This window comes from Bos taurus, chromosome 19 (assembly GCF_002263795.3).
Source record: "Bos taurus isolate L1 Dominette 01449 registration number 42190680 breed Hereford chromosome 19, ARS-UCD2.0, whole genome shotgun sequence".
Taxonomy (NCBI): domain Eukaryota; kingdom Metazoa; phylum Chordata; class Mammalia; order Artiodactyla; family Bovidae; genus Bos; species Bos taurus.
The window spans coordinates 25,235,939-25,259,885 of record NC_037346.1 but is presented as its reverse complement, the minus strand read 5'-3'; the positions used below and the strand labels follow the sequence as shown (position 1 = coordinate 25,259,885).

The window sequence follows — 23,947 nt, the reverse complement described above, 5'->3', positions numbered from 1 at the left end:
CTGCGGGAAAAAGGATAATGTTTTCAACGAAGAGTGCTACCTCAAGTAGATATCCACCCGGAAGAAAATGAACCTTTTCTAGAAAATAATATAGGAAAATGTTTCCTTAACTATAGCAAAGGGAAAAGCTTTTTTTTCCCCTAGTAAGTAATTCTTTATTTTTTCCCCCAACCAGGGCGTTATTGTTGTTTCCTCGCTAAATCATGTCTGACTCTTTGTGACCCCATGGACTGTAGCCTGCCAGGCTCCTCTGTCCATGGGATTTCCTAGGCAAGAATACTGGAGTGCGCTGCTATTTCCTTTTCCAGGAAAAGCCTCTTAAACAAGATCCAAAAACAATCTTAAAAAACAAAAACCCTATATAGGAAAAGATTGCCACGTTGGAATTAAGTGAAATTAAGAATTCTGTCCATCAAAAGACACTACAGCAACATTTAAAAGCAAGCCACATCTTATTTCTAAGAGAATATCTATAACACAGGTAATTGGGAAAGGGCCCATATGCAGCATACTCCTACAAAGAACTCGACAAATCAATTGAGAAAAGTGAAAGGAAAAAAGGAACAGAAAATAAGAAAGAGAGGGAGGCAGAGGGAGGACTGGGAAAGAGACTTGAACTGGCACTTCACAAAAGACATGTAAATGGCCAATAAATATACGAAAAAGTACTCACCATAAATCATCCAGAAAATATAAACTAAAACCACAATGACAGCCTTACACACCAAGCAGGTGGCTAAAATTTTTAAAACTAATAACAAGTGCTGACAAGGATGTATAGCAACTATTCTCATAGGCGACTGGTTGGAATATAAAAGATAAAACTACTTTGAAAAAAATCCTTATTACAGTTGAACAAATACATACCCTGATGACCTAACAATAATACTCCTGGGAATAAACCCATAAGAAATACATACACACATGTACCAAGAGACGTATATAAAAACAATCACAGTAGTTCTCCTTATAACCACTCCAAACTGGACAAAATCCAATGACTGTACATTCCACTTCAACTTATAAAAGGAAAACTGTTGTTGCTTAGTTGCTCTGCTGTGTCTGACTCTTGGCAAACCTTTGGGATTTTTCAGGCAAGAATACTGGGGTGGGTTGCCATTTCCTCCTCTAGGGGATCTTCCCAAACCAAAGATCAAACCCACATCTCCTGTGTCTCCTGCACTGCAGGCAGGCTCTTTACCCGATGAGCCATCATATATTCTACTTCAACTAAAATAAGGGAAACCAGCTTATTGGATTTGTCCATACACTGATATAATGGCACATTAAAAATTTCAATATTAAAATTTTAAAACTACTTTAAAGTACTATCAGTATGAAGTTTAACTATGAAGAAAAAAAAAGAGGACAAGAAAATCTCTCAGCAAAACAGGAACAGAAGAAAATTTCCTTAACTTCATATGCACATTTGCCAAAACTCAAGAGTCAGCATCATGTGTCAAAATGCATTCCCTTTATACTGGAAAAGGGGGACCCTGCAAAAGTCAAGCATCTTAAGAGAAAATATTTATGATATATGTAAACCAGAAAAGGAAGATCCAAAATACATAAAGAACTTCTGAAGCAAAGACAGGACCCAGGAGGGAGATGGCAAAGGATATGAACAGACAAATCACAGAAGAGGAAGAAATAAACAAGGCCAAGGAACATGTGAAAGAAAAATCTTCCTCACCAGGAACCAGGGAATATAATATAAAACAATAAGATATTCAGTAACATTTTCCACCAAGAGACTGGAAATTTTTTATATTTCATTGTATAAAGTACTTGGTAAGGATATGGGGAAATATATACCGATGGTCAGTGCTAGTTGAAAACATAACTGTACACCCATTTTCAAGGGCAAGTTGGCAGTGTCTGTTTTAAATGGGCAAACCACATAAGCTTGTAATTCTACTTACTGGAATAACAAGAATTTATTTATTACCTATGTTAAAAAAAAAAAATCCATTCATATCAACCAAGTATGTGTTTGTGTGTATATGTATACACAGCTATCATTAAAATGTAAATAAACAAACTTAGAAGAGAAAGTAGGGTTCTAACTGCCAGCTCTGTAGGAATTTACTTTGGTTAGCCCAAATGCAGGAAAAGGAAATTTTACTTTCTTCACTCTCCCTCCTCTATGGAAATACTCCAGCCTCCAGCCTAAAGTAGCATCTTGGCTGCTGTTCACTTATCCTAGTTCAAGTGCACTTATTGTTGACCAGACATAAATCCTGTGGCATAAATCAATGTGGCAACTGTTAAAGCCCAGACAATGTCAAGGAATAAAGTATCTTGCAGTAAACACTTTAGGACACATACCAGCAAGGAGCTTCTTTGCCACTGAAGGTTGTCTTGTTTCCTGTGGAAATATCTCCTTTGCTACAAAGGGCTTCCTCTCACTCTTTGGGGATGTGTTTCGCCATCTCTCTAAAGCCCTTTGGCTACCAATGGGAAATCTGCTCCGAATTTCACCGAAACATTTCTTTGCCTTTTTTGGAGACAGTTTCTTTTCCAGGAGAGATTCCAAAGCCTGCCATGAAACAGTCAATCATTCTCTTAGTTTGTCTCACAAAAGTCTGACTGTTGATCACAAAATGGAAAATGGGGACCCTGGAAAAATATGTTATTAAATGGCCATCTCCAATTGTTAGTGAACCATCACTTACTTTTAAAACTTGGTTATATAGGACATCCAGTTAATAAAAGGAATTCTGCATGTTCTTTTACATGTTTAGCTCATGAAAACCAATGATCAACAAGTAAAGAATATCATTACTATTAAAGGTATCCAAATTCTAAAACTAAGGATCCCCGTTTAAAAACTAACCACAGTCTTCAGAATATAATCCAATATAATTTATTTCATTAGTTTCCAATGAAAACCTCATAAACTTAAATAATCTTTTAAGTGGGCACACAAACTATAACGCACATCTTCATAAACTAAAGGAAACTTAGCATGTTAATGGCTCTGATCACTCATCCACCACAATGGGGGAGATCTGTCCCTGCCAGCCCCCTTTCCTGAGAGAGGCATGTGCTCTAACAAGCACCCACTCACTCATCACCAGGCAGCAAGGGCCCAGTCTCCCATGGTCAGTACATGTTAATGAAAACTGAACACAGTCAGGGACATTTAGTTCAGATGACAGTAAGGATAAGAACATAAACTGTGGGATAGTACACATCAACAAGAATAAATTTCTTGTGCTACTGAATATTTCCAAATGTAGGGGAGATAAAGGGTATGTTTAAGAAACATTATGTTAAGGTACTCTTGCCCAAACTTTGGGATAGACAGTTTCTATCTCTTGAGATCCTTTCTAGAATGATCAAGCTATGTTCTTCAAATAAAATTGCATTCCTGATAGTGATTCCATATACATAAATGTAAGCAACATAAATCACAAATATATTTGCTGGATAAAGGTAGAAAGGGTCTTAAGGATCACCAAGGGCTAGCTAATGGTAGAAATGGTCTGTCACTTGCTCTAGAATTCTTCCCACTACAGCGTGCTTCCCTATAGCTAACAGTTTACTATTATATATCTCACACCAACATAAAGGCTTTTTTTTTTTAATCTGTGGATGAAAACGTGTGTTACAGTGGAAATAACAATGGTACGGGAGTTCGAAGACAGGTGTTTGATTCCCAGCCTTCAAGAGAAGTGTCTGTGTCATGTCTCTGAGCTTTGCTTTTTTTAATATGTAAAATAGTAATAAAACCAACTGCAAATCACACCAATATAGTAAGGATGAATGGCAGCATTCTCTAAACTTCAGAGAACTATCAAGATTTAAGGACAGACTGTTTTTGTCGTCTTCATCACCAAAAACTAAGAACATCACCAATAAAAACAACTTAGTACACACCAGTTGGGATCTCCAGAAGTCTCTAGCTGTAGCACAAGACTTTAGGCTTGCTTCCATACATTTTTGTGCTTCTTTTCAAAAATCTATCTAGTTGTACACTGATATGCTAACCTAACTACTAAACAGTGTTTTACTGTTTTCCTTTCATATGCTAATACATTCTTTATTAAATGGCATGGTCATGGAATGGAATATTCTGCTTAATTAATGGCCTGGTTATGAGTTGTTTTATGTCCTAGACTTAAGACACCATTTCTCAAAGAAGTAAGACACAATATTGACTAGACTATAAAAACAATGAAAATGAAGTGCTCCTTCTGCTCTCTGCAAAGCTTGAATTTACTAGGTATCAGACGAGTCTTGTATTCTCTGTGTACCTCAGTGAAATCGGGCAGTGGTGAACACAACCTCCCCGCTTAGAAATAATACACTTTAAATACAAATCATGGTCAATTTCATACCTCGATCTGTTGCAGGATATCTATCACCACATCAGGGACAGAAGACTCAGCCTCCAGCTTGGCAGAACAGAGAGAGAGCTGGCGGATAAGACTGCCCAGCTCCTTGCACCAAGTAGGAACAGGGTACTCCCCTCCGGCAGTGAACTGAGTGACAAACGTCTGTAAGGCCCGAATTGCTCCTCGATGGGCAGCAGCCAGCCTGGACACTGCCCATGACTGGCAGTAAACGAGATGCAAGAGTTACTTCAATACTCAGAACATCTAAATGTTCACCCAACCCTTAACAAACATTTACAGTTAATCTTCTGTGTAAGAACGACTTCCATTGTGAAAACGTTTTCATAGTAAAGGGAACTGTAAAGTTTAAAGTTTTCCTAATGACAAAGTGTTTTCCCTCTCATGCTCAATTTCTTATACCAGCTGCAGCAACAATCTATTTTCAGAACCTGTTTCTTGGAAGGTGATCCTCGAAGTCAGGATATTTAAGACGCTCACTCCCTAACAAGTTTCTACAAGTGTTGATGATAAATATCAGTGCAGAGAACCCACATGTAATACCATCAAAGCACTGGAAATGTAGTTTATAAATAATAAGAATTAAGCATAATTAAATTGCATCATACCTTCTTAGTGTGTTTAATCTTATGTGGACTCAATTTATCCAATTCTTCCTGGATTTCTTTAACCTGGTTCATAAAGGGGGGGAAAAATGAAAATCTTTGTACCTTTCCACTGATCTTTTTTGTAGAAAAGGATGCATCTTATCTTGTCCAAATATAACCATTATTGATTCAAGTCACTTGAAAATGAGAACAGACTCCTCATTCAAGCACTCCCACAACAGCTACTGGTTTCCAGTTTGAGATGGTGACTACAGCACAGGTCTCCCTTCCATCCCTTGATTCCCACTGAAAGAGGAATTTAACATAAAGGAGGTGACTCGGGAAAGGCAGGAGGCACATCAGGAAGTTTGCAGTGCCGTGCTGCCAAAGAATTCAGCTTTTGGACTTTCCTGATGGTCCAGAGGTTAAGAATCCACCTGCTAATGCAGGGTTCAGTCCCTGGTCCTGGAAGATCCCACATGCTGTGGGGCAACAAAGCCCATGCACCACAACTACTGAACCTGTGCTCCGAGAGTCCAGGCGCTGCATGCGACTACTGAAGCCCACGCGCCCTAGAGCCCATGCTCTGCAGCATGAAAAGCCACGGCACTAAGAAGCCTGTGCGCTGCGACTAGAGAGTAGGCCCCGCTCACCAAATACAGAAGCCTGTGTGCAGCAACAAAGATCCAGCACAACCAAAAAGAAAATAGTTAATCAATGATAAAGAAAGAAGTCAGCTTTCACCCTCTTAGATACAGACAGCCAATCACACATTTCAAGCAGAGCTCTGACAGGCTAAGATTCGTGTTTCAGAACAATCCCTGTGACAGCAGTGTAGAGTAAGGACCAAAATAGAAGCCAACAAGAATAAGAACAAAATCTCACTCAGGCATTATCTTTCAATCAAAGAGCCCAGTTCGGGGTTCAAGCAAGAAAGCTAACATGTGACCTAAGCGACCAGAAATAAGTTCAATGCTTACTAACAAGTAAGACATTAAAATTGAAAAAGTGAAGTCGCGCAGTCATGTCCGACTCTGCAACCCCATGGGCAGCTCCTCTGTCCACAGGATTTTCCAGGCAAGGATACTGGAATGGGTTGCCATTTCCTTCTCCAATTAAAGTTGAAACAAACATTTTTAAAAATCTACCCATAATGTAAATAATATAAATGCCTATTCATGAGCCACTACATGTATCCTGGACAGAGAAGACTGGCATGCTGCAGTCCACGGGGTCGCAAAGAGTTGGACACGACTGAGCAACTGAACAATGACAAAACGTATCCTGAGTGACATTTAACATAGTCTTCATTCTTTACTATTTAGTAAAGACAACCAAACTATCTACTACACGGTGGTAGTGGTTTAGTCGCTAAGTCATGTCTGACTCTTGCAACCCCATGGACTGTAGCCTGCCAGGCTCCTCTGTCCATGGGATTTTCCAGGCAAGAATACTGGACTGGATTGCCATTTCCTTCTCCAGGGGATCTTCCCAACCCAGGAATCGAACCCGGATCTCCTGCATTGCAGGCAGATTCTATACTGACTAAGCTATGAGGGAAGCCCTTCTCCAGGGGATCTTCCCAACCCAGGGATCGAACCCAGGTCTCCCACACTGCAAGTAGATTCTTAACCAGCTGAGCCACCAGGGAAGCCCATCTACTGTGTACTAAGCTTCTAATATACAATAAACATGCAATGGATGGGAAACTAACAAAGTCCCTTTCCTCTAAGACTACAAGGTGCGTTACTGGGGACCAAGGATTTCAGGGTAACCGATACACTTAAACTTGTCTACAAAAATATGTGCTGTATAAGCATTTCTTCCTGGGGAAAGGACACACAGCTTTCAGTAGATCCTCAAGCATCTGTGACCCCCCAAAAGCAGGAAAAAATGAACAAAACAGTATTTAAAGAGTTTGGCTGTATACACACAGACACATAAAGACGGAGGGCAGAAAGAGGAAGAATTGCTTGTCCACACATTCAGGAAACTTAGACACACAAACATATCAGAATCCATGTAGGATACGCTGATGCTGATACTTCTGGCACGAAAGGAAAGCACGATTCCCTGGGAAGCCCACCCCACCCTCGTCCCTGCGCCTCCGCACCTGTTGCTGGAGGACATAGAGCGTGCGGGCAGAACGGACTGCCTGCTCCTGTCTCCTGACCCGGATCCTCCGCTCCTCATCAGGATCCAAAGCTTCTTCCACGCGATCTGAAAATATTTTCCCCCCGAAAGTGGATTATAAACCATATATAAAAGCTGATTAAAAACTTCAGTGGCTCAAAGAAATAATGAGGTTAAAGATCTTTAGTTTTACTAAGAAAAAAAATGAGGCTGTCATAACAAAAAATTTGTTTTCATCAGCCAAGAAACTAGCAACGGGCAAGGGGGCCTGTGTACTTGACTCCGAGATGGAAGAGACAGGAAGGTGTTAATCAAATCCAAATGCCCCGGACAGCCTAGCCCACTGTTGTGCAGTTATTATTTTTAAGCTATTTATACTGAACCCAAATCTATGCTTTCCATTTAAAAAAAAATAGTTTATTGACCTATTTTTATATATAGCAAAATTTCTTTTATACTTTCTGATCCTGAACCCAGAAGAGGAAACCTTTCTCTAACATATTAAGATAGCAAGGGCTAAAATTATTTGCCAAAGCCTTTGTCTATTTCTCAGAAAGCAGACCCTTGTACACAATGCTGCTCCGTATTTTCAAATGATTAGTTCAAAGAAATTATTTCTGGAAGACTACCTGAGCAGCTGTGCTCTAAGGCCCCCTATACAAGCCCCCCTCAGTAGGGCGGCATGCCTCGTGGCTTTGCTTCCCCCACCTCACCCCAGGAGCATGGTTTCTACCACACTGTTCCATGGGGTCATGCTACAGACCACCACTGAGCAAAGCTAGGAGAAATAAGCCAAAACATTTCTGTTACTGTGATGTAGGAATGTTTTTGGCTTGTTTATATTACACAACATATTCTTTATGAAGACCCACCAGAGAAATCTTCCAACCTCTATACCTGGCATAATTTTCTCCTTGTGCAATTTTTTTTTCTTTCTCTAATTGATCACATTTTCTTCTTTAGCAGACTCTGTGGAAGCTTAGAAACAAATCTTTTGCCCATTCCTAATAAGTCTTATTTTGTACTTTCCTTGTTTTTTTCCCATGCCAAAATACCCTCATTTACATATCTTTGTTCTATTTTGTTCAATCTGTTTCTGTACCGTACCTTAAATTCATTATGTAACGTGCATATGCATACATTACTTGACTTTAAAATGCAAAAGATCATCATAGACTCTACTATCCTGGCACAGTAGCTCCTTTTGATGCCAACTCCCTGTGCCTTGCAGTCTGAAAGCCAGGCTTGACTCCCCTACTTCTCAGCTATGGCAACCCCAAATTTTCCATGTGCAACCAATCCTCTACTCTCCAGGAAAATGCAATGGTGTAGAGAAAGCTGAAAGATTGTAGAAAACAGTATGAGAGGGTTATATACCTTCCTTTCTACTCTGCGGTCAGATATCTCATACATATTCTGTAGCTCCCTATCACTACGGCATACTCATCTAAACATTGCCCAACTTAGAACTGTTTTTATCTAGAACATACATGTTTATATAATGTTCTTTTCTGAACAAATTAAAAATAACTTTTCCAGAAGGACTTCTGGATACAGAAGCAAAACATTATAGGATGATTTGCACTCAGGCGCCAGAAGACAGCAGGTACTGTGATTACTAGGTGGGACCCTCAGTCACTCAACTCACCTAGCACAGCCTAAGGAAAAGGGGCTGTTCCAGGTGCCTCTGCTGGAGAGATGCTAGGGCAAACTCTTCAGAAAAAAAGACACTGGTCAAACTCAAAATTCACCTGTCTTGCCATGAATGCTCATTCTAGTGACAGAAGGACAGAAAGGGAACTGATGAGGGGCAGGGGTCCTGAAGAACGTATTTGGCCTCTACCCTCTTGGAGCGTTTTTTTCAAAGTCAAGAGTCCAATTTGTCTCACCTCTTTTAGCTACTTCTTCAATTTTACGGATACAACTGCTCAATTCTTTCTGGAGTCGCTGAACTTCCAGCAGGCATTTGTGTTCACATAGGCTTTTGTGGTCATCTATCCTGGAATGTGGCTGAAGGCCTGGATCATGCGTGGGTGGAGAATTTGGCACAGGAAGACCCGACTGTCCTGGATGAGATGTGTACAGGTATACCTTGGCGCCTGAGCTGGAAATCTCTACTTTGGACGGCTGGTGGCTGCCATGACAGGCTTCCCGACGCCTTGATTCCTCTCTTTCCACCCCAAGGTCAGACGTTTTATGCTGAGAGTGTCCACAGTTCCGAAAGACGTGGGGTGGACTTCTGAGGTGATGCTCTTTTCTATGTTCTTCTAACTGTCTTCGTTTTACATCTCTTTTGGCCAGATGAACCGCATAGCTAAGTCTCTCTTCTGATACAACAGAAAATGAAACGGAGCTGCCCAGGCCGGGACCATCTCTGAAATCCAAATCTCTACAGTGGTAAGACTCATTGTATGAGTGCTTCAGTTTCTCGATTTTAATTCCATGTGGGCAAGAGTATTGGGTTGCCAAGTTGCTTGAATGTGTAGGAACATTCCTATTAAACTGCAGCTGGTTCTTTAAAAAAATAAATAAAAGCAAGCACATGTTAGAAAAATACCATATTGCATAGCTGACATATGTCTACAATCAAGTTTCTAACATTTCACCCACACTATTATTAGTGCTTATGGGGTATTTATTTTCCTGTTGCAAAGAATTGGCCACTCTCACACCCTTGAATTGATCACATACCCCTGGTTTTATCCTACAGTCATCTGCTGCTGCTGCTGCTGCTAAGTCGCTTCAGTCGTGTCCAACTCTGTGCGACCCCATGGACTATAGCCCACCAGGCTCCTCTGTCCACAGGATTCTCCAGGCAAGAATACCAGAATAGGTTGCCATTTCCTACTCCAGCACATCTTCCCTACCCAGGGATCAAACCTGTACTTCCTGCACCTACACCACCCTTCAAAAGAGGACAAAGTTCATGAGAAAGTACAAATGCACCTGATCATCTGTGCAAAAACAAACACAGGGAAGAAAAACCAAAGATCCCAACGCCAGGGATCGAACCCATATCTCTTCTGTCTCCTGCATTGGCAGGCGGGTTCTTTACCACTGGTGCCACCTGGGAAGCTCTTAGAAATCACTGAGTCCCTTGTATTATCCTTCTGGTTACTAGCAGCATACTATGATCCTCCTCACAAAGTCAACCCAGAAAGCTTCAAGCAAAACCAGTAAGTTCTTCAACTGCCCAGTGGTGGACTTCTGCCCTGTGTCAAAATGTCAGGTTGCAGTAAGTGACCAACACAGTTCATCACAAGTGTTCCTGAAAATTGTTCCACAGACGTACCACCCAGAATCTAAGCCAGTGACAATACTTCTTCAGGTTTTCCTGAGACTTTCTACCTGGTGGTTGGACCACATCTTTTATCCTGCGCCTAAATGCATCTTGCTCTAAATAGTCCACTTACACCTTTCCATGCAGGTTTAAGTTTTTGTAGGTTATTATCATGATAGATGGGGCTTCCCTGGAGGCTCAGAGGTAAAGAATCTACCTGCCACTGCAGGAGATGCAGGTTCAGTCCTTGGGTCAGGAAGATCCCCTGGAGAAGGAAAAGGCAACCTACTCCACTATTCTTGCCTGGGAAATCCATGCAGAGGAGCTTGGCAGGCTATAGTCCATGGGGTTGCAAAAGAGTCAGACACAGCTTAGCAACTGAACATCATCCTCATCATAGACACAGGTTTTGTTTTTCACTTAATAAACATAGGCGTGCTTCCATCTTCCCACAAATTTTATTATTTTTCATAGTTGCATTTTCCAAAATCCAATGAATGGCCTTTTCATGCTTATCCTAACTATAATCTTATTATTAAAGACTGAGATTATTCCAGGTTTTCCAATAATAGAAATATTAGTTCAATTAATATTCCCATGCATTTAGTTTTTTTCTCTTTGCAAATTATTTCCTGAGGATAAATTATCTGTTCTGGGATTACTATGTCAAAGGGAGCAAATTGTTCTGTGGCTTTGGACGTGTCCATGTCTGTGGCAGGTCATCAGCCTTGGAAGATTCTGCCAGCAAGCTTGGCAAGGCCTGTACGAAGATGTCTTGTTCGTGGAGACAGCCTCCCCAACTCTCACAGTGCACATAATAATGTGTGTTTATATAATCATGTACATGAAGAGTCAGTTTAAAATAAACCCAGTGCGAGAAAACTGAAGGAAAGAATTTTAGGGAAAAGAAGTAGAGATTATGAGAGAGAAAAAAGAAAGTTACCATCTGGAAAGTGCAAAGAATGAGGAACAGTACTTGGAACTTGTGGCCTTATTAGAGAAATCCTTCCCCCCAGAGTGAAAAATGACCTAAAATACCTAGGAGATTTGATATACGTACTAAAGTAAATAAACAAAGAGTGAATTCCTATTTAACCTGGGTGTAGAGAAAGGCTTTCCAACTATAACTCAAAATCCACATGTAATAAGAGTGATAAATTTTATTACTTCAAGTAAAAATTTCAAAAACAACTTGTTTTTTATGGTTAAAAAAGAACACCATCTGGAAAGAACTGGAAAAATATCTGCAAATACAAAGGGCTCCCATATATAAAGAAATCTTAAAAACTGAGGTGAAAAAAAGATCAAAACTCAGTAGAAAATGGTAAAAACACATGAACAATTAACAACAACAAAAACAGATAGAAATATGACCCTTAAATGCATGAAATGTTGGTCAGGCTCATAAAAATACTAAGTGAAAATACACTGAGACAGAACAGAGCAGCAAACTCAAGAGACACACCACCACAAGAGCTGGCAGGGCTGTGGGAAGACAGGCCTGCTCAGGGGGTCCTGGTGGGAGCACAGGTCCCGGGCACGGGGCTCTGGCAACAATGAACAAAACCATATATGCATTTGCCTTCTGACCTAGCAGTCTCACTTCCAGAAATATATTCTGAAGATATACCCACAACAATACATGCGCACAGGGTATACATGTGTTGTTTGCAACTGCAAAGCACTGAAGTTGATCTAAATGCCCATGTAAAAGCATGTCTCAGTCTATGGTACACCCACGCAGAGAAGTACCATGAAGATGTAAAGAAGAATGAGAAAGATGTACAAGAACCCATGTGTAGGGATTTCTCAGGTATGCTGCTGCTGCTGCTGCTGCTAAGTCGCTTCAGTCATGTCCGACTCTGTGCGACCCCATAGAGGCAGCCCACCAGGCTCCCCCATCCCTGGGATTCTCCAGGCAAGAACACTGGAGTGGGTTGCCATTTCCTCAGGTATGCTGGTCAGTGCAAAAAAGAGTATCTGTAATATGTGCGTGCATGCATGCTCAGTCGTGTCCAACTGTTTGCAACGCCAGCACACCAGGCTCCTCTGTCCATGGGATTCTCCAGGTAAGAACACAGGAGTGGGTTGCAGTTTCCTTCTCCAGGGGATCTTCCTGACCCAGGGATTGAACTCACGCCTCCTGTGCCTCTTGCATTGGCAGGCTATTCCACCCTTCAAAAGAGGGGAGAGATAGTTCATGAGAAAGTACACATGCAGCTGATCATTTGTGCAAAAACAAACACAGGGAAGAAAAATCAAATAAGATAAAGTATCTACAGGGTATGGGGAGGAATCGGGTGGAAAGGACAGAGGGAATGGTTGGGGGTGGGGGTGGTAATATTTCACTGTTCTTTTTTGCATAGATCTGTTTGGAATCACGTTAATGTTTCACATACACTGGAGAGAAAGGAAGGAAGAGAGAGGGGAGAAAGGGAAAGAGATAATAAACAAAATTCAGAAGGATGAAGGAAAACACTACAAATTAATACTAACAGAAACCAATGAAGCAAATTGAAGTTCAAAAGACTAACACAACCAGACTAAAAAGTGAGGGCTAAAAAAAAAAAATCAACCCAATCAACTTCTGAACATAACATGTGGACTATCTGCCCTCAGGCTAAAGACAAGTCCTCTGAACAAACACTGAGCTCTAACCTGTAGTGTTCTTTTTCTTTGCAGAGGCGTGGGTCGCATTTTCAAACAGTTTTGTACATTCTAGGATTAAGCAAATGAGTACACACACTGTGGGTAACTGGAAACTGGTTTTACTTGAATATGGGAGTTACAGATGCGAAGTGTTGGACTGGACTGGAGACACCTATGTGCGTTCAGAGGGTTTTAATATAGACGATAGGCAGGCAGACAGGCAGAGAGACACAGAGAAAGGAGGGAAAGAAGGGAATAAGAGAGAGGAGAGGAGAAGGAAGGAGGAGGGATGCAGATGTAAGTGCAGAGCTGCATATGAATTGTGTTCAGGCACACGAGTGTACACAGCTATTCCCCATCTCAGTCCTAGGGGACAGCATAGGACAAAACACTGACATCCAAGAACTAACAAGCATATCCAGTACCTAGACACTGACTTCTAAAATCCATTCACCACCAAAGGGATGAAGGCTCCTTTCAAGAATGGCTGGGAAGGGGCAAAATACTCTGAGCATGGCATATCTTTTTATACCAAAAAGTGGTCAAAGATTGATGGCAACGTGAAAAGGACACTGGAATCAACTTGAAGTGACTCTCATTTCACTGACCAAATAAGAGACCGTTTGAATATCATATTTAATTAAGTAAAATGCTAAAAGTATCCTCTGATATAAGTAAATCACCACTTGTCAACTGTCATAATAAAAACCTGGTTCAGGCCAAAGTCATCAATGAGTGCTAAAAGCAAATGAAGTCTCGGAAGTAAAAGGATATTAACATGGTCTCAAAGACAGAAACTTCCAATTACAAAAGGTAAGAGAATAACTTTACAATGGAAAACTTGGCAGACACCACCTTAATTAAACAATAAAAGTGAACATGGTCAGTAACGGGAATGAATCGACCTATGTACCTCTTGAGGTGATGCACTGAGAAGAACTCAGCATCACTTCAGAGGTCTTCCCACCGCAGGGGCACAACCTGAATGTAACTGTGAGAAAATTTCAGACAAACCCCAATTGAGGGGAAATCCTCAAGTAACAGGTCTGCACTTTTCAAAAATGTCAATGTCATGAAATACAGACTCAGAAATCATTCAGATTAAAGGAAACTAAAGAAACGTAACAAAAGTCATGATTTTGGATTTTCTTTCACCATTAAGGACATTATTGAAACAACTAAAAAAATCTCAGTGAGGTCTGTAGATGACCCGATAGCATCATTTTAATGCTAACTTCCTGATTTTGGTCACTATACCATGATTATACAAGCTCAAGTACTTAGAGGCAAAAGGGTATCATGTCCTTAACTTAATCAGTTCAGAAAACAATTCCATGTGTGTGTGTGTGTGTGTATGTGTGTGTGTGTGAAGCGAGACAGAAAGAAAAGAAAAAGGAAGAAGAGAGGGAGCAAGGGAGAGGGGACATGTAATAAAAAGTTAACATCTGGGAAATCCAGGAGAAGAGTATCCAGGAACACTGTGTGCCATTCTTGCAACTTTTCTGTCAGTCTGAAATTAAGTCAAAATTTTATCTGACATATTACTACACACCCACCAAAACAGTTACAATTAAAAAAAACATACCAAATGCTGGCCAAGATGTGGCACAGCTAGAGCTCTCATTCATTACTGGTAGGAACATAAAATGATACAGACTGCTTTGGGAAAGTCTGTTGGTTTGTTAAAAAACGAAATATACACCTACTCTATGAGCCAGTAATTTTACTCCCAGGTATTTACCCAAGAGAAATGAAAACATGTCTGCAAAAAGATTTGTATAAGAATGTAGCAGCTTCACTCACAATGGCTTAAACTAGAAATAGCCCAGGTGTCCATCAATTAGGGAATGAATAAACAGTGGTATGGAACAGGACTCAGTATTAAAAAAGTAACTACTGATACACCCAACAAGGTGGATCAATCTCAGAAACATTATACCCAGTGAAAGAAGCCTCACGCCAAAGAGTACGTAGTATATGATTCTGTGTACATGAAGTTCTAGAACACAGAAACTAATCCCGGTGAAAAAAAATCAGAATAGCAGTTGCCTGTTAAGGGTGAGCAGCACGACTGACTAGGAAGGGGCACAAGAGAACGTTCTGGGGTAATGGAAATGATCAGTATCTGAGATATGACTTAAACATGTGTGTACACACTGATCAAAACTTAGCAAATATGACAAAATGTATACATTTCAATGTAGTTGCTTAAGATGTAAAATATACATCAAAATAAAAGAAAACAGTATACAAAGAAAGAATTCTAGTGTATGATATGCATGCACAAGTACTTAGGGTACTCACATCTGCAATTTAGTTTGATATGCATCCTAGAGTAAGATGGACTGATGAACGGATTCTAGAGGCATGGACTGAAGGACAGATATATTCACTGTAAAATGCAGCTTGCTGTATGTGTGAGGATTTTCATTAATACAAAAAGACATTTAGAGGACAAGTGGGTGAGGCTGAAAGAAGACATTATTAGAGAATATGAGGGAGTTACTTTTTTCCATTTTCTTAGGTGTGATAATGCTTAAATCTAAACGGTGATTTAAAATGTGTTCACTGTCCTTTTCTCTTTGTCTGAAAAGCTTCGTAACAAAAATCGGAAGAGAAAAACAAAACAAAACTACCTGGGTGTGAAGTTTCCTGGGGTCACTCCTCCCATCGAGTTGGACACCAGATGCTAGATGAACGCAGGTTGAGGCTGGTCGGCCTGGTCCCATGGTGTCAGACAGTGTAGACGGAGAGTGAAAGCTCAGTCATTGGCCAACAGTTTTCTCCTAAAATCATTGCCTGACATAAAAGAAAGCACTTTTAGACCAACCTTTTCAAACAAAGTGAAAGAATAAGTAAAACACAATGCTCTGCTCACGTACGAGTCTTCTAGTAGTCCATAGCAACCTCACACTAGAGCGAATGCTTCTGCTGACCGTTTCTTTCATATACTAAAGCAACTGCACTGTTGAAAGTCTACTTTCCACGAGAATAGGGGACACACTAGCCTAATGACATGGGCTTTCCTCGTGCCTCAGTGGTAAAGCATCTGCCTGCCAATGCAGAAGACGCAGGAATTATACTTCAATTCCTGAGTCAAGAAGATCCGATGGAGAAGGAAATAGCGACCTACTCTGGTATTCTTGCCTGGGAAATCCCACGAACAGAGGGACCTGGCAAGCTACAATCCATACGGTCGCAGAGAGTCCCAGACAGGACTGAGCAACTAAACAACAACTAGCCTGATGACTACTTCCTGAGTCCTTTTCATTCCAAAGTTCACAGCTCAAGGGTCGCCAATAAGATGTTATTCCAAAAACGGAGCTCTTCTATGGTAAACATGCACTTTCCAGCAGGAGTTTTATGGATATACAGCCTATGTTAATAAATTCTAATTACCAACCAAAAGGCAGTACACTTCACTCTTCTAGGTAGCTCAAAAGGATCTAACTCTGAGTGACTCTAAATAAACCAGTGGCATCAGAATACCTAGACGGATGCCAGAAATGGCCAGGAACTAGCGGAATGACCTCTGTACCTCTTCAGGTTCACCCTAACTCTCCCCCACCCTACAGCTGTCCAAAGATAGGAAAGTGTTTTGTAAACCACAAGGGAGGGCCTCTCCCTGTTCTGAATGCCTCCTTATAGACACCACGCCCCCTGTACTCACCCACTTGCTTGCGTTGTTATTTACCTATTTCACAGGTATCTGTCTCAGCTTCCCAGCTAGACAAGGTTCCTTGAGGGGAAGGACCTTGTCGTGTGCTTCTCTGAGATTTCCCCCAACACAGTGTTTTGAGCACGGTAGACAATTCAACTCAACATTTGTCGAATTAAGCAGATTTTCCATAAGTTGACCGGCATTAAAGGTATGAGGAGAGCTTGTCCTCTTAAAGAATTCAATAGGAACTCAACTGGAAAACTCAGGATTTCCCAAACTTTTGAATAAAGCCAAGGATTGTAGACTGGATTTGCTTAAAGACTGATACACGGGTAGGAATATAAAGATTCCTTGTTTCTAAGGCTGTAGAGATACAATCAAAAGCGAAGACGGGAAGAGGAACGCGAGTGAGGCCATCGCAATTGGCCTGATGTCAACAGAGTTCAGGGGCTGGAGCCGCAGGAGGAAGGAGCCTGCAGAGTCGGGCTCTCGCAGCTGGGACTTTTACGATGTCAGTACTCCCTGGCTGGATGCCGAAGGCCTATGGGTCCATTCTCCAACAGGAAAAAACTAGGTGATCCCACAGTTCCAGAATACCTCGAGTGATGCTACACACACACACAAACACATGCACACACAAAGTCCAGGGACACCGACCCCAAACCTTTCCCCCATACAAAGTTTCCATACAAAGGAGAGGACATCCCTCTCCTTGCAACCTGTCCCTTTCCCACTGCACCAGGGAACCTCCGGATTTGCCATCCCATATGTGTTGAGGTGTATCCACAAAGCCTCTCTCCTCCATCCCAAGACATCCCTACACCACAGGACAAACCTCTCCCCAACCTGTTCCCTCCCCAAGAGCCCCAGGATCCCCCAACGCCATCCTTACTAGTGGAACACCCCCCTCAATCTGTCCTCCCCTTCAAAACTGTCTCCCAAATTGTTCCCCCCTGCCCTGACAGCAGACTCTCCTCCAGCCTGTCTCCTCCCACCCTGCCGTGCGTGATCTCTGATGAGGCCGCTGCCTGTCTCCTCCCGTGAAACTGGGGGCACCTCCTCAGCTCCATTCTCCCCCACAGTCACACCTGTTCTGGACACTCCTGGCACATTCTCATAGTCCAGTTCTTCCCCCGCTGACCTCAGGCACCTCCATAACCTGGTCCCATGCCCACAGGTGTAAGACACCCCCACTGGCTGGCTCCTCCCAGCCAGCGCCAGGACATTTCTACCTCCGATCTCCCCTGTGCGGGGAGCCCTGGGGCCCTCTGTGAACTGTCTCCTCACCCCTGTGAGGTCTGAGACAGCTGCCCTGGGTTCTTCTCCTGCAGGCCCAGTCACCCACACCACCGCAGGCCTGGGCCCTGCCATGGGAACTCCTACAGCTGCAAGCACCCCCAAAGACAGAGGCACTCTCGCAGCCTCAGGGATGGCTCCGTCAGGTCTCCTCCATGGGTCTGCAACGCCTTCAGAGCCAGTCTCCCCGTCCACAAGTCCTACAGCCCTGGCAGCCACGGGCACCTCAGTCACGGGTCTCCTTCCCCATTCACCTGAGCTATCCCCAGAAATAACATCGCCCACCAGCGGTCCAGGGGCCCCGGCAGCTGTGGGCACCCCCACCGTCAGGGAAATGCTGGCAGCCGCCATCGGCACCTCAGCAGTCTGTCTGCTTCCTGATAAGCTCGAGAAATGCCCAGAGAGCATCTCCTCCCCCACAGGCCCTGGCATCCCCATGGCTGTGTGCAGCCCCATGGCCACACATGCTCCCCCAGACTGTCTCCCTCTCACCAAGCCTGAGATGCCCCTAGGCCCCATCTCTTCACTCATGGGCCCAGGCACTCTGGCAGTGGTGGGCATCCCCATTCTGGTGGGATCCACGGCATCCATAGGTCCCCACACTGTCTCTCTCTCCCTGCACAAGCCTGAGACGCCTCCAGAACCAGCCAACTCCTGCACAGGCCGAGGCGCCCTGAGAGCCACGGGCACTCCAGCATCTGCAAACACCCCTGCAGTCAGAGAAACTCCTGCTGTCTGTCTCCTCCCCGGCAAGTGCGAGAAATCTCCAGAGCCAGTCTCCACCCCCAGGGAACCACACACCCCAGGAGCCCGGGGCACCTCAGCAGCCACGGGCACCCTGGCACTCTGTCTCCTTCCCCACAAGCCAGCATCCTCCCCCGCCAACCACAGCTCCTGGGGAGCCATGGGTACCCCTGAAGCCGTGGGTCTCCTGGCAGGATGAACCCCTGCCCGCAGGTTCCAGTCCTCCCTGGAGCTGTCTTCCTGACCCACAGAGTCAGACACCCACACAGCGGCGGGCACCCTGGCAGCTTCACTCCCAGAACTTAGCTCACATGGAGCTAGGGCACACCTGTAGCTGGACACCCCAGCTGTCTCTGGCACCCTCACGAGCTCAGACAGCCCTACAGCCTGTCTCCTTAGGCAGAGACAGGAAGAGTCCCCACAGCCAGTCTCCTGACACACAGACCCAGGACCCCCTACAGTGGCGGGCACTACAGCCTCCTGCTCCCCTAGGGCCTGCCTCCTTTCCAGGAGACCCAAGACGTTCCCACCATAGGTCTCCTCTCTGACCACGGCCGGCACTGCCTCAGCCAGAGGCACCCCCAGAGCCTGCTGTCTAGCCCACAGGCCCGGGACGCAGCAGCAACTGGTCTGCACTCCTCTGGTCCCCGATAATCCCACCGCCTGGGACACCCCCAATGGCTGCTGTGTTCCCCACAGGCCCAGGACACACCCACACCCTGTCTCTGTCCCGGGAGCCCAAGGTACCCCTGTAGCCTGTCCTATACCCCAGTGGCCTGGAACACTGCCAGGGCCTGCCTCCTGCTCCTCGGGACCACACATTGCCCAGCCTGCAGTCTGGGCAGCTTCCCAGGACCCTGAGTTGCCCCCAGAGCCTGTCTCTGCCCACCCGGCCTGTCCCCTTTCCCTGTAGCACGGGTCACCCCCACATCTCACTCCCTCTTCAATCACACAAGGCACCTCTACAGGCTGTCTGGTGCCCGTCTCCCCCACAGCTCGTCTCCTCCGCCACACGGCTGGGGCATCCACAGAGGGGGTGTCCCCTTGGGCTGTTCTGTGCACAACTGCGGTCTGCCCTCTCCCCCAAAAGCCTGTGGTATGCCCACAGATCACCCCCTGTGCCAGAGCCCCAGGCACCTGTGCTGCTCGCTGTCTCCCCCAAGGATCTGGAGCCCCCCCCCAGCAGAGCTCTCCCGCCACAGCTCTGGGTACCTCCACAGCCTCAGGCCACCCCGTGACCCCGGGCACCCCCACAGTCAGTCCTTTTACTGAAGAGCTGGGGGCAACCCCATAGCCAATCCCCTCCAAGGGCCCAGGGACCCCCACAGCTTGTCCCCTCCCAGGCAGGTGTGGGGCAATCCCGGAATTTGCCTCCAGAGTTCCAGGCATAGCCACAGATGGCATCCTTACAGCCTGGCCCTGCCCACAGCAGCCCATGGCCCTCTCACAGCCTGCCCCTGGGCCCGGAGGGATGGATAGTCCCCGGCCCCGGGGGTCTGCCCCCGCCTGTCCTTTCACCCAGGGTCCGGTGAGACCTTCACGGCTGGTCTCTACCCACGAAGCCCGGCCAGGAACCCCCCTTTCAATCGGGCCCTCTCCTGCGGGCACAGGATGGAGCTCGACTCTGCTTCGTTGCCCACCTCCTGACGCTGCCCTCAGAGCCTGCACCTTCAACCACAGTTCCAGAATGCTCCCATGCCCCAAGGATCCCGGACGACCTTTTCTCTCACAGCCCGGGGGACTCCTGTAAACCGTCTCCTCCTCCCCAGTGCCAGTCACCCATACAGAGCCGACAGGCCCCACCACCTGCGGTTCCCCCACAGCCCCGTTTACCCACACGGTCCCACGGTCTCGTGCAGCCTCCTTCGAGACTACAGCGCCAGGTGTTCCCGCAGCCTCGTTTTCCCCCGAGGCCTGGGCTTTTCCCGCTGCTTGTCTTCTCCCCCATGGCCGCCGACGGTTCGGCAGCCTGTCCGCATTCACGCAGCGCGTCTCCCGCACGGAAGACCTCGCCCGGCGCCTAGTTCCACGCCCTCGGAACACCCCTGCACCCCATCTCTTCCCCCACGGCCGCCGGACTCCGCGTCCGGACCGGCTGGGTCCCACGCACAGGCCCGGTCTCTCCGCCGGGAGCTCACGCACGCTCGGCCCGGGCAAGGCCCCTTGGCCAGCCGCCCCACTCATCTATCCAGGATGACTCCCGCCTTCCCAACGCAGCCCCGGGGCACTTTCTGTCTCAGAACGAGCTCCGAGGGCGGCTCCACACACGTTCTCACACACTCAGCTCTAGCCCTCGAAGCCTTCTTCCCTCCCAGCCCCCTACTCCCGCCCAGTCCCGGACGCCCGCCCCCAACTAACGCCTCGGCAGAAGAAAAGGTAACTAGTGCCGACAAGCGGCAGGATCCGCCCCGGGTCAAAGTCTCCTCTCCCTCAGATCGCTGACTCCTAACGCAGGTTCCCAGAATCCCCCCAGCTCTAGCTGGAGCCCACCTGGCCTGGGGAGCGGCGCGGCTACCAGGAAGCCGGCAGGGGGTGGGTCGCGCCTAGGCCCCGCTTCCGGCCGCTGGCCCAGTCGCCATGGCAACAGACGCAGCGCAACTTGGGAGCCATTAAAGCTCCGAGCCACCAAGGGGCTCAGGGACCGCGCCGCGGCAGGTTTTGCATCCACTGCATATGGGGCTGGTACCGGGACCAGACTGGGGCAGACGCCGGGGTTGCGGGGTACCACCGGGGCAGAAAGACCTGACAAACCAGAGCAGACAGATTGTGCGGAGGCGTTTTGGCCCTCAGAGGCTCCCATAGCACCGCAGAGCCGGGCGCGCTCCCCCAGGCCCCACCCCAACCCCCGCCCATTCAGAAACTGCTTCGCCCCACCCCGCACAGAGCCCCGCCCCGCAGTGGCGGAACCCGAGACATCCCTTGTGTTCCGAGGCACGCTTTCCCGATGGCCAGCTACGAAGAGGTGAGCGTGTCCGGCTACGAGGAGTTCATGCAGGTGGTGGAGCAGCACAGTGACAAGACCATTTTCGCCTACTTTTCTGGTTCTAAGGACGCCGAAGGGAAAAGCTGGTGCCCCGACTGCGTGCAGGGTGAGGCCAGGATTCGGGAGGCAGCTAGCTGCCCAGAGGAAGTGGCTGGAAGGCCGAGGTTATAGCCAGATAGTCGGGTGGAGAGGAAGCGGAGGGAGTCTTGCTCCTGGACTCCCGCAGGGCGATTTGAGCTTTCCTCTTGCCTTTTCCTGCCCTGTTCCGACTCTCAATATATTAAGACCTTCCTGCCCCACCAAAAGTGCTCTTCTAATCATTCGATCCAGGTAATCTTGGAATCTAGTCTTTTAGAACTTTTCACTTCCCTGGTATGACTAGTGTCTTGCAAGACACGTGAGATGGTCTCTTCTCCGTAATTCAGCAAAGATTTATGTCTTTGATTGTGCTGGGCGCTGTGGCCTGGGGACAAATCAGGACTGAGAGTCGGACCTGTGGCCTGGGGACAAATCAGGACTGAGAGTCGGACCTTACCCTTAAAGGAGTTCTGATTTCTCAAATCCACCTAACTTGTGTTAACCTCAGTTAACTGCACGGTAGTCTAAGTACTTACCAAGACTGAAGGGGAGAGGGACGCCGATTGTCAGCGCCTGATTGTAGAGTTGGTGTGTAATTATTTTCATTTTTATCAACTTTTTAAAAAGCTGAACCAGTCGTACGAGAGGGGCTGAAGCATGTTGGTGAAGGATGTGTGTTCATCTACTGCCAAGTAGGAGAAAAACCTTAGTAAGTGGCAATGGGTACTCTATTTCTCAGACACGCACTAGACTTTTGCATACAGGCGAGAAGGGCCTTTGTGATTCAGCTTCTGAGTTCTAAGGTTCAGTCATGGATAAGTCAAGCAAGTAAAAGATATTTTTGAATGTTCAGCCATTTGTATTAGGTAAGGGCAATTCAATAATTTGGCCTGATGTTAGTTCAGAACTTAATTGCCTTTACATTTATTTTATATCTTAGTATATATTCACTTAAATGAAATTTTGCACAGGAGAATAGGTCATAGACCTCAAGGTTTTTTAAATGTTTACAACAAAAATGATTACTAAAGGCTAAAAGTGGGAATGTATCAAATATCCAGCTGACTTTAAGATACCAAGTAAATCTTTTTCATGATCATTTTCTCTTTTTGAAATAGTTGGAAAGATCCAAATAATGACTTCAGGAAAAACCTGAAATTAACTGCAGTGCCTACACTACTTAAGTATGGAACAGTGAGTATCCTTCTTTAACTGTTTTGGAGATACAATTCACCCTATCAACACTCTTCACTTGTTCTGGATTCAAATTTGAAAAGATTTTGACATTTCATCCCAAACATCATACTGCTCTCTGCAATGCATTCAAAACAGACAACTTGGCCGTTCATCCCTATGGCCAATCCCAATAACATATTAATAATGCAAATACTGGGGTTTTTTCGTGCCTTTTAAAAGCCACTCTTATTTTAAAATTCTGTAACCACTGCTGAAGAAGGCTGATTCACATATAATTCCTTAAAACAGTGGCATCAATAGTTGTTTTCAACTTAATTCATAATCCTGGAGGAAATGAAAGGGCACCTCCTCTAGTCATGGCCCTGGGATTCTCAATTAGAGTTAAGGGGAAGGGGTGAAATTGGGCTTGCTCTCTCCTGTTTTAGTCCACGGAACCAAGTATTTTAATGATTCACCTTAAGGTAAATATCTTAACTATTTCATAAAACTTGTTACAACTAGTTGATAGTTTCTGTATGGCCTAATTTCTCTGTTCCAAGACTTGTGTCATTCAAAGCGTAACAACTCATTCCCTTCCTAATAACATTTTTGTAACCGTGGGTTAAGATATGACTGTTCTTCTCTTACAGCCTCAAAAACTGGTAGAATCTGAGTGTCTTCAGGCCAACCTTGTGGAGATGTTGTTTTCTGAAGATTAAGATTTGCTGATGGCAAATTATGTCTATTTCCTGATTTGCTCTACTATAAAAGAAACTGTATGCCTACTTTGAATTCATGTTAACAAAAAGTAAATTAATAAAGGATGATGTAAAAGAAATCAGTATATATCTAAACAATAGAGCACTATTAAAATGCTCATGAACCCTCAAGTTTGCTTTAATATAAGGGTATTTTGGGGCTTCTCCATTGGCTTAGCGGTAAAGAATCTGCCTGCAATGCAGGGGATGTTATGGGTTCTATCCCTGGGATGGGAAGATCCAC

At 45.2% G+C, this 23,947-nt stretch overlaps 3 protein-coding genes across 8 annotated transcripts in view; 1 reads left to right on the top strand and 2 right to left on the bottom strand.

Moving 5' to 3' along the window:
* The window catches only part of KIAA0753, a 67,538-nt gene that overhangs the window by 37,776 nt on the left and 5,815 nt on the right, over positions 1-23,947 (bottom strand). For 3 of the 6 annotated variants that reach the window (XM_059878470.1, XM_059878472.1, XM_059878474.1), the window contains exons 1-7: positions 15,644-15,732; positions 10,492-12,533; positions 8,968-9,592; positions 7,059-7,165; positions 4,967-5,029; positions 4,344-4,559; positions 2,329-2,539 (exon numbers count right to left, since the gene is read on the bottom strand). In XM_059878470.1, coding sequence (XP_059734453.1) covers positions 2,329-2,539; positions 4,344-4,559; positions 4,967-5,029; positions 7,059-7,165; positions 8,968-9,592; positions 10,492-10,674 — 1,405 coding nt within the window. In that variant the 5' untranslated portion in view covers positions 10,675-12,533; positions 15,644-15,732. Of the gene's footprint in view, positions 1-2,328; positions 2,540-4,343; positions 4,560-4,966; positions 5,030-7,058; positions 7,166-8,967; positions 9,593-10,491; positions 12,534-15,643; positions 15,807-16,701; positions 17,507-21,198; positions 21,248-23,947 lie in introns of those variants that run through there. The other 3 variants (XM_010815954.4, XM_005220266.5, XM_059878473.1) reach the window with 3 other exon arrangements.
* Positions 17,544-21,247, bottom strand: LOC132343035 (uncharacterized). Its single transcript, XM_059878469.1, has one exon. It carries the CDS (start codon positions 20,890-20,892, stop codon positions 17,560-17,562), a length of 3,333 nt encoding a protein of 1,110 aa, XP_059734452.1. The 5' UTR covers positions 20,893-21,247; the 3' UTR covers positions 17,544-17,559.
* Positions 21,583-23,835, top strand: TXNDC17 (thioredoxin domain containing 17). The gene is made up of 4 exons (NM_001205821.1): positions 21,583-21,797; positions 22,397-22,478; positions 22,888-22,963; positions 23,596-23,835. Exons 1-4 carry the CDS (start codon positions 21,653-21,655, stop codon positions 23,662-23,664), a joined length of 372 nt encoding a protein of 123 aa, NP_001192750.1. The 5' UTR covers positions 21,583-21,652; the 3' UTR covers positions 23,665-23,835.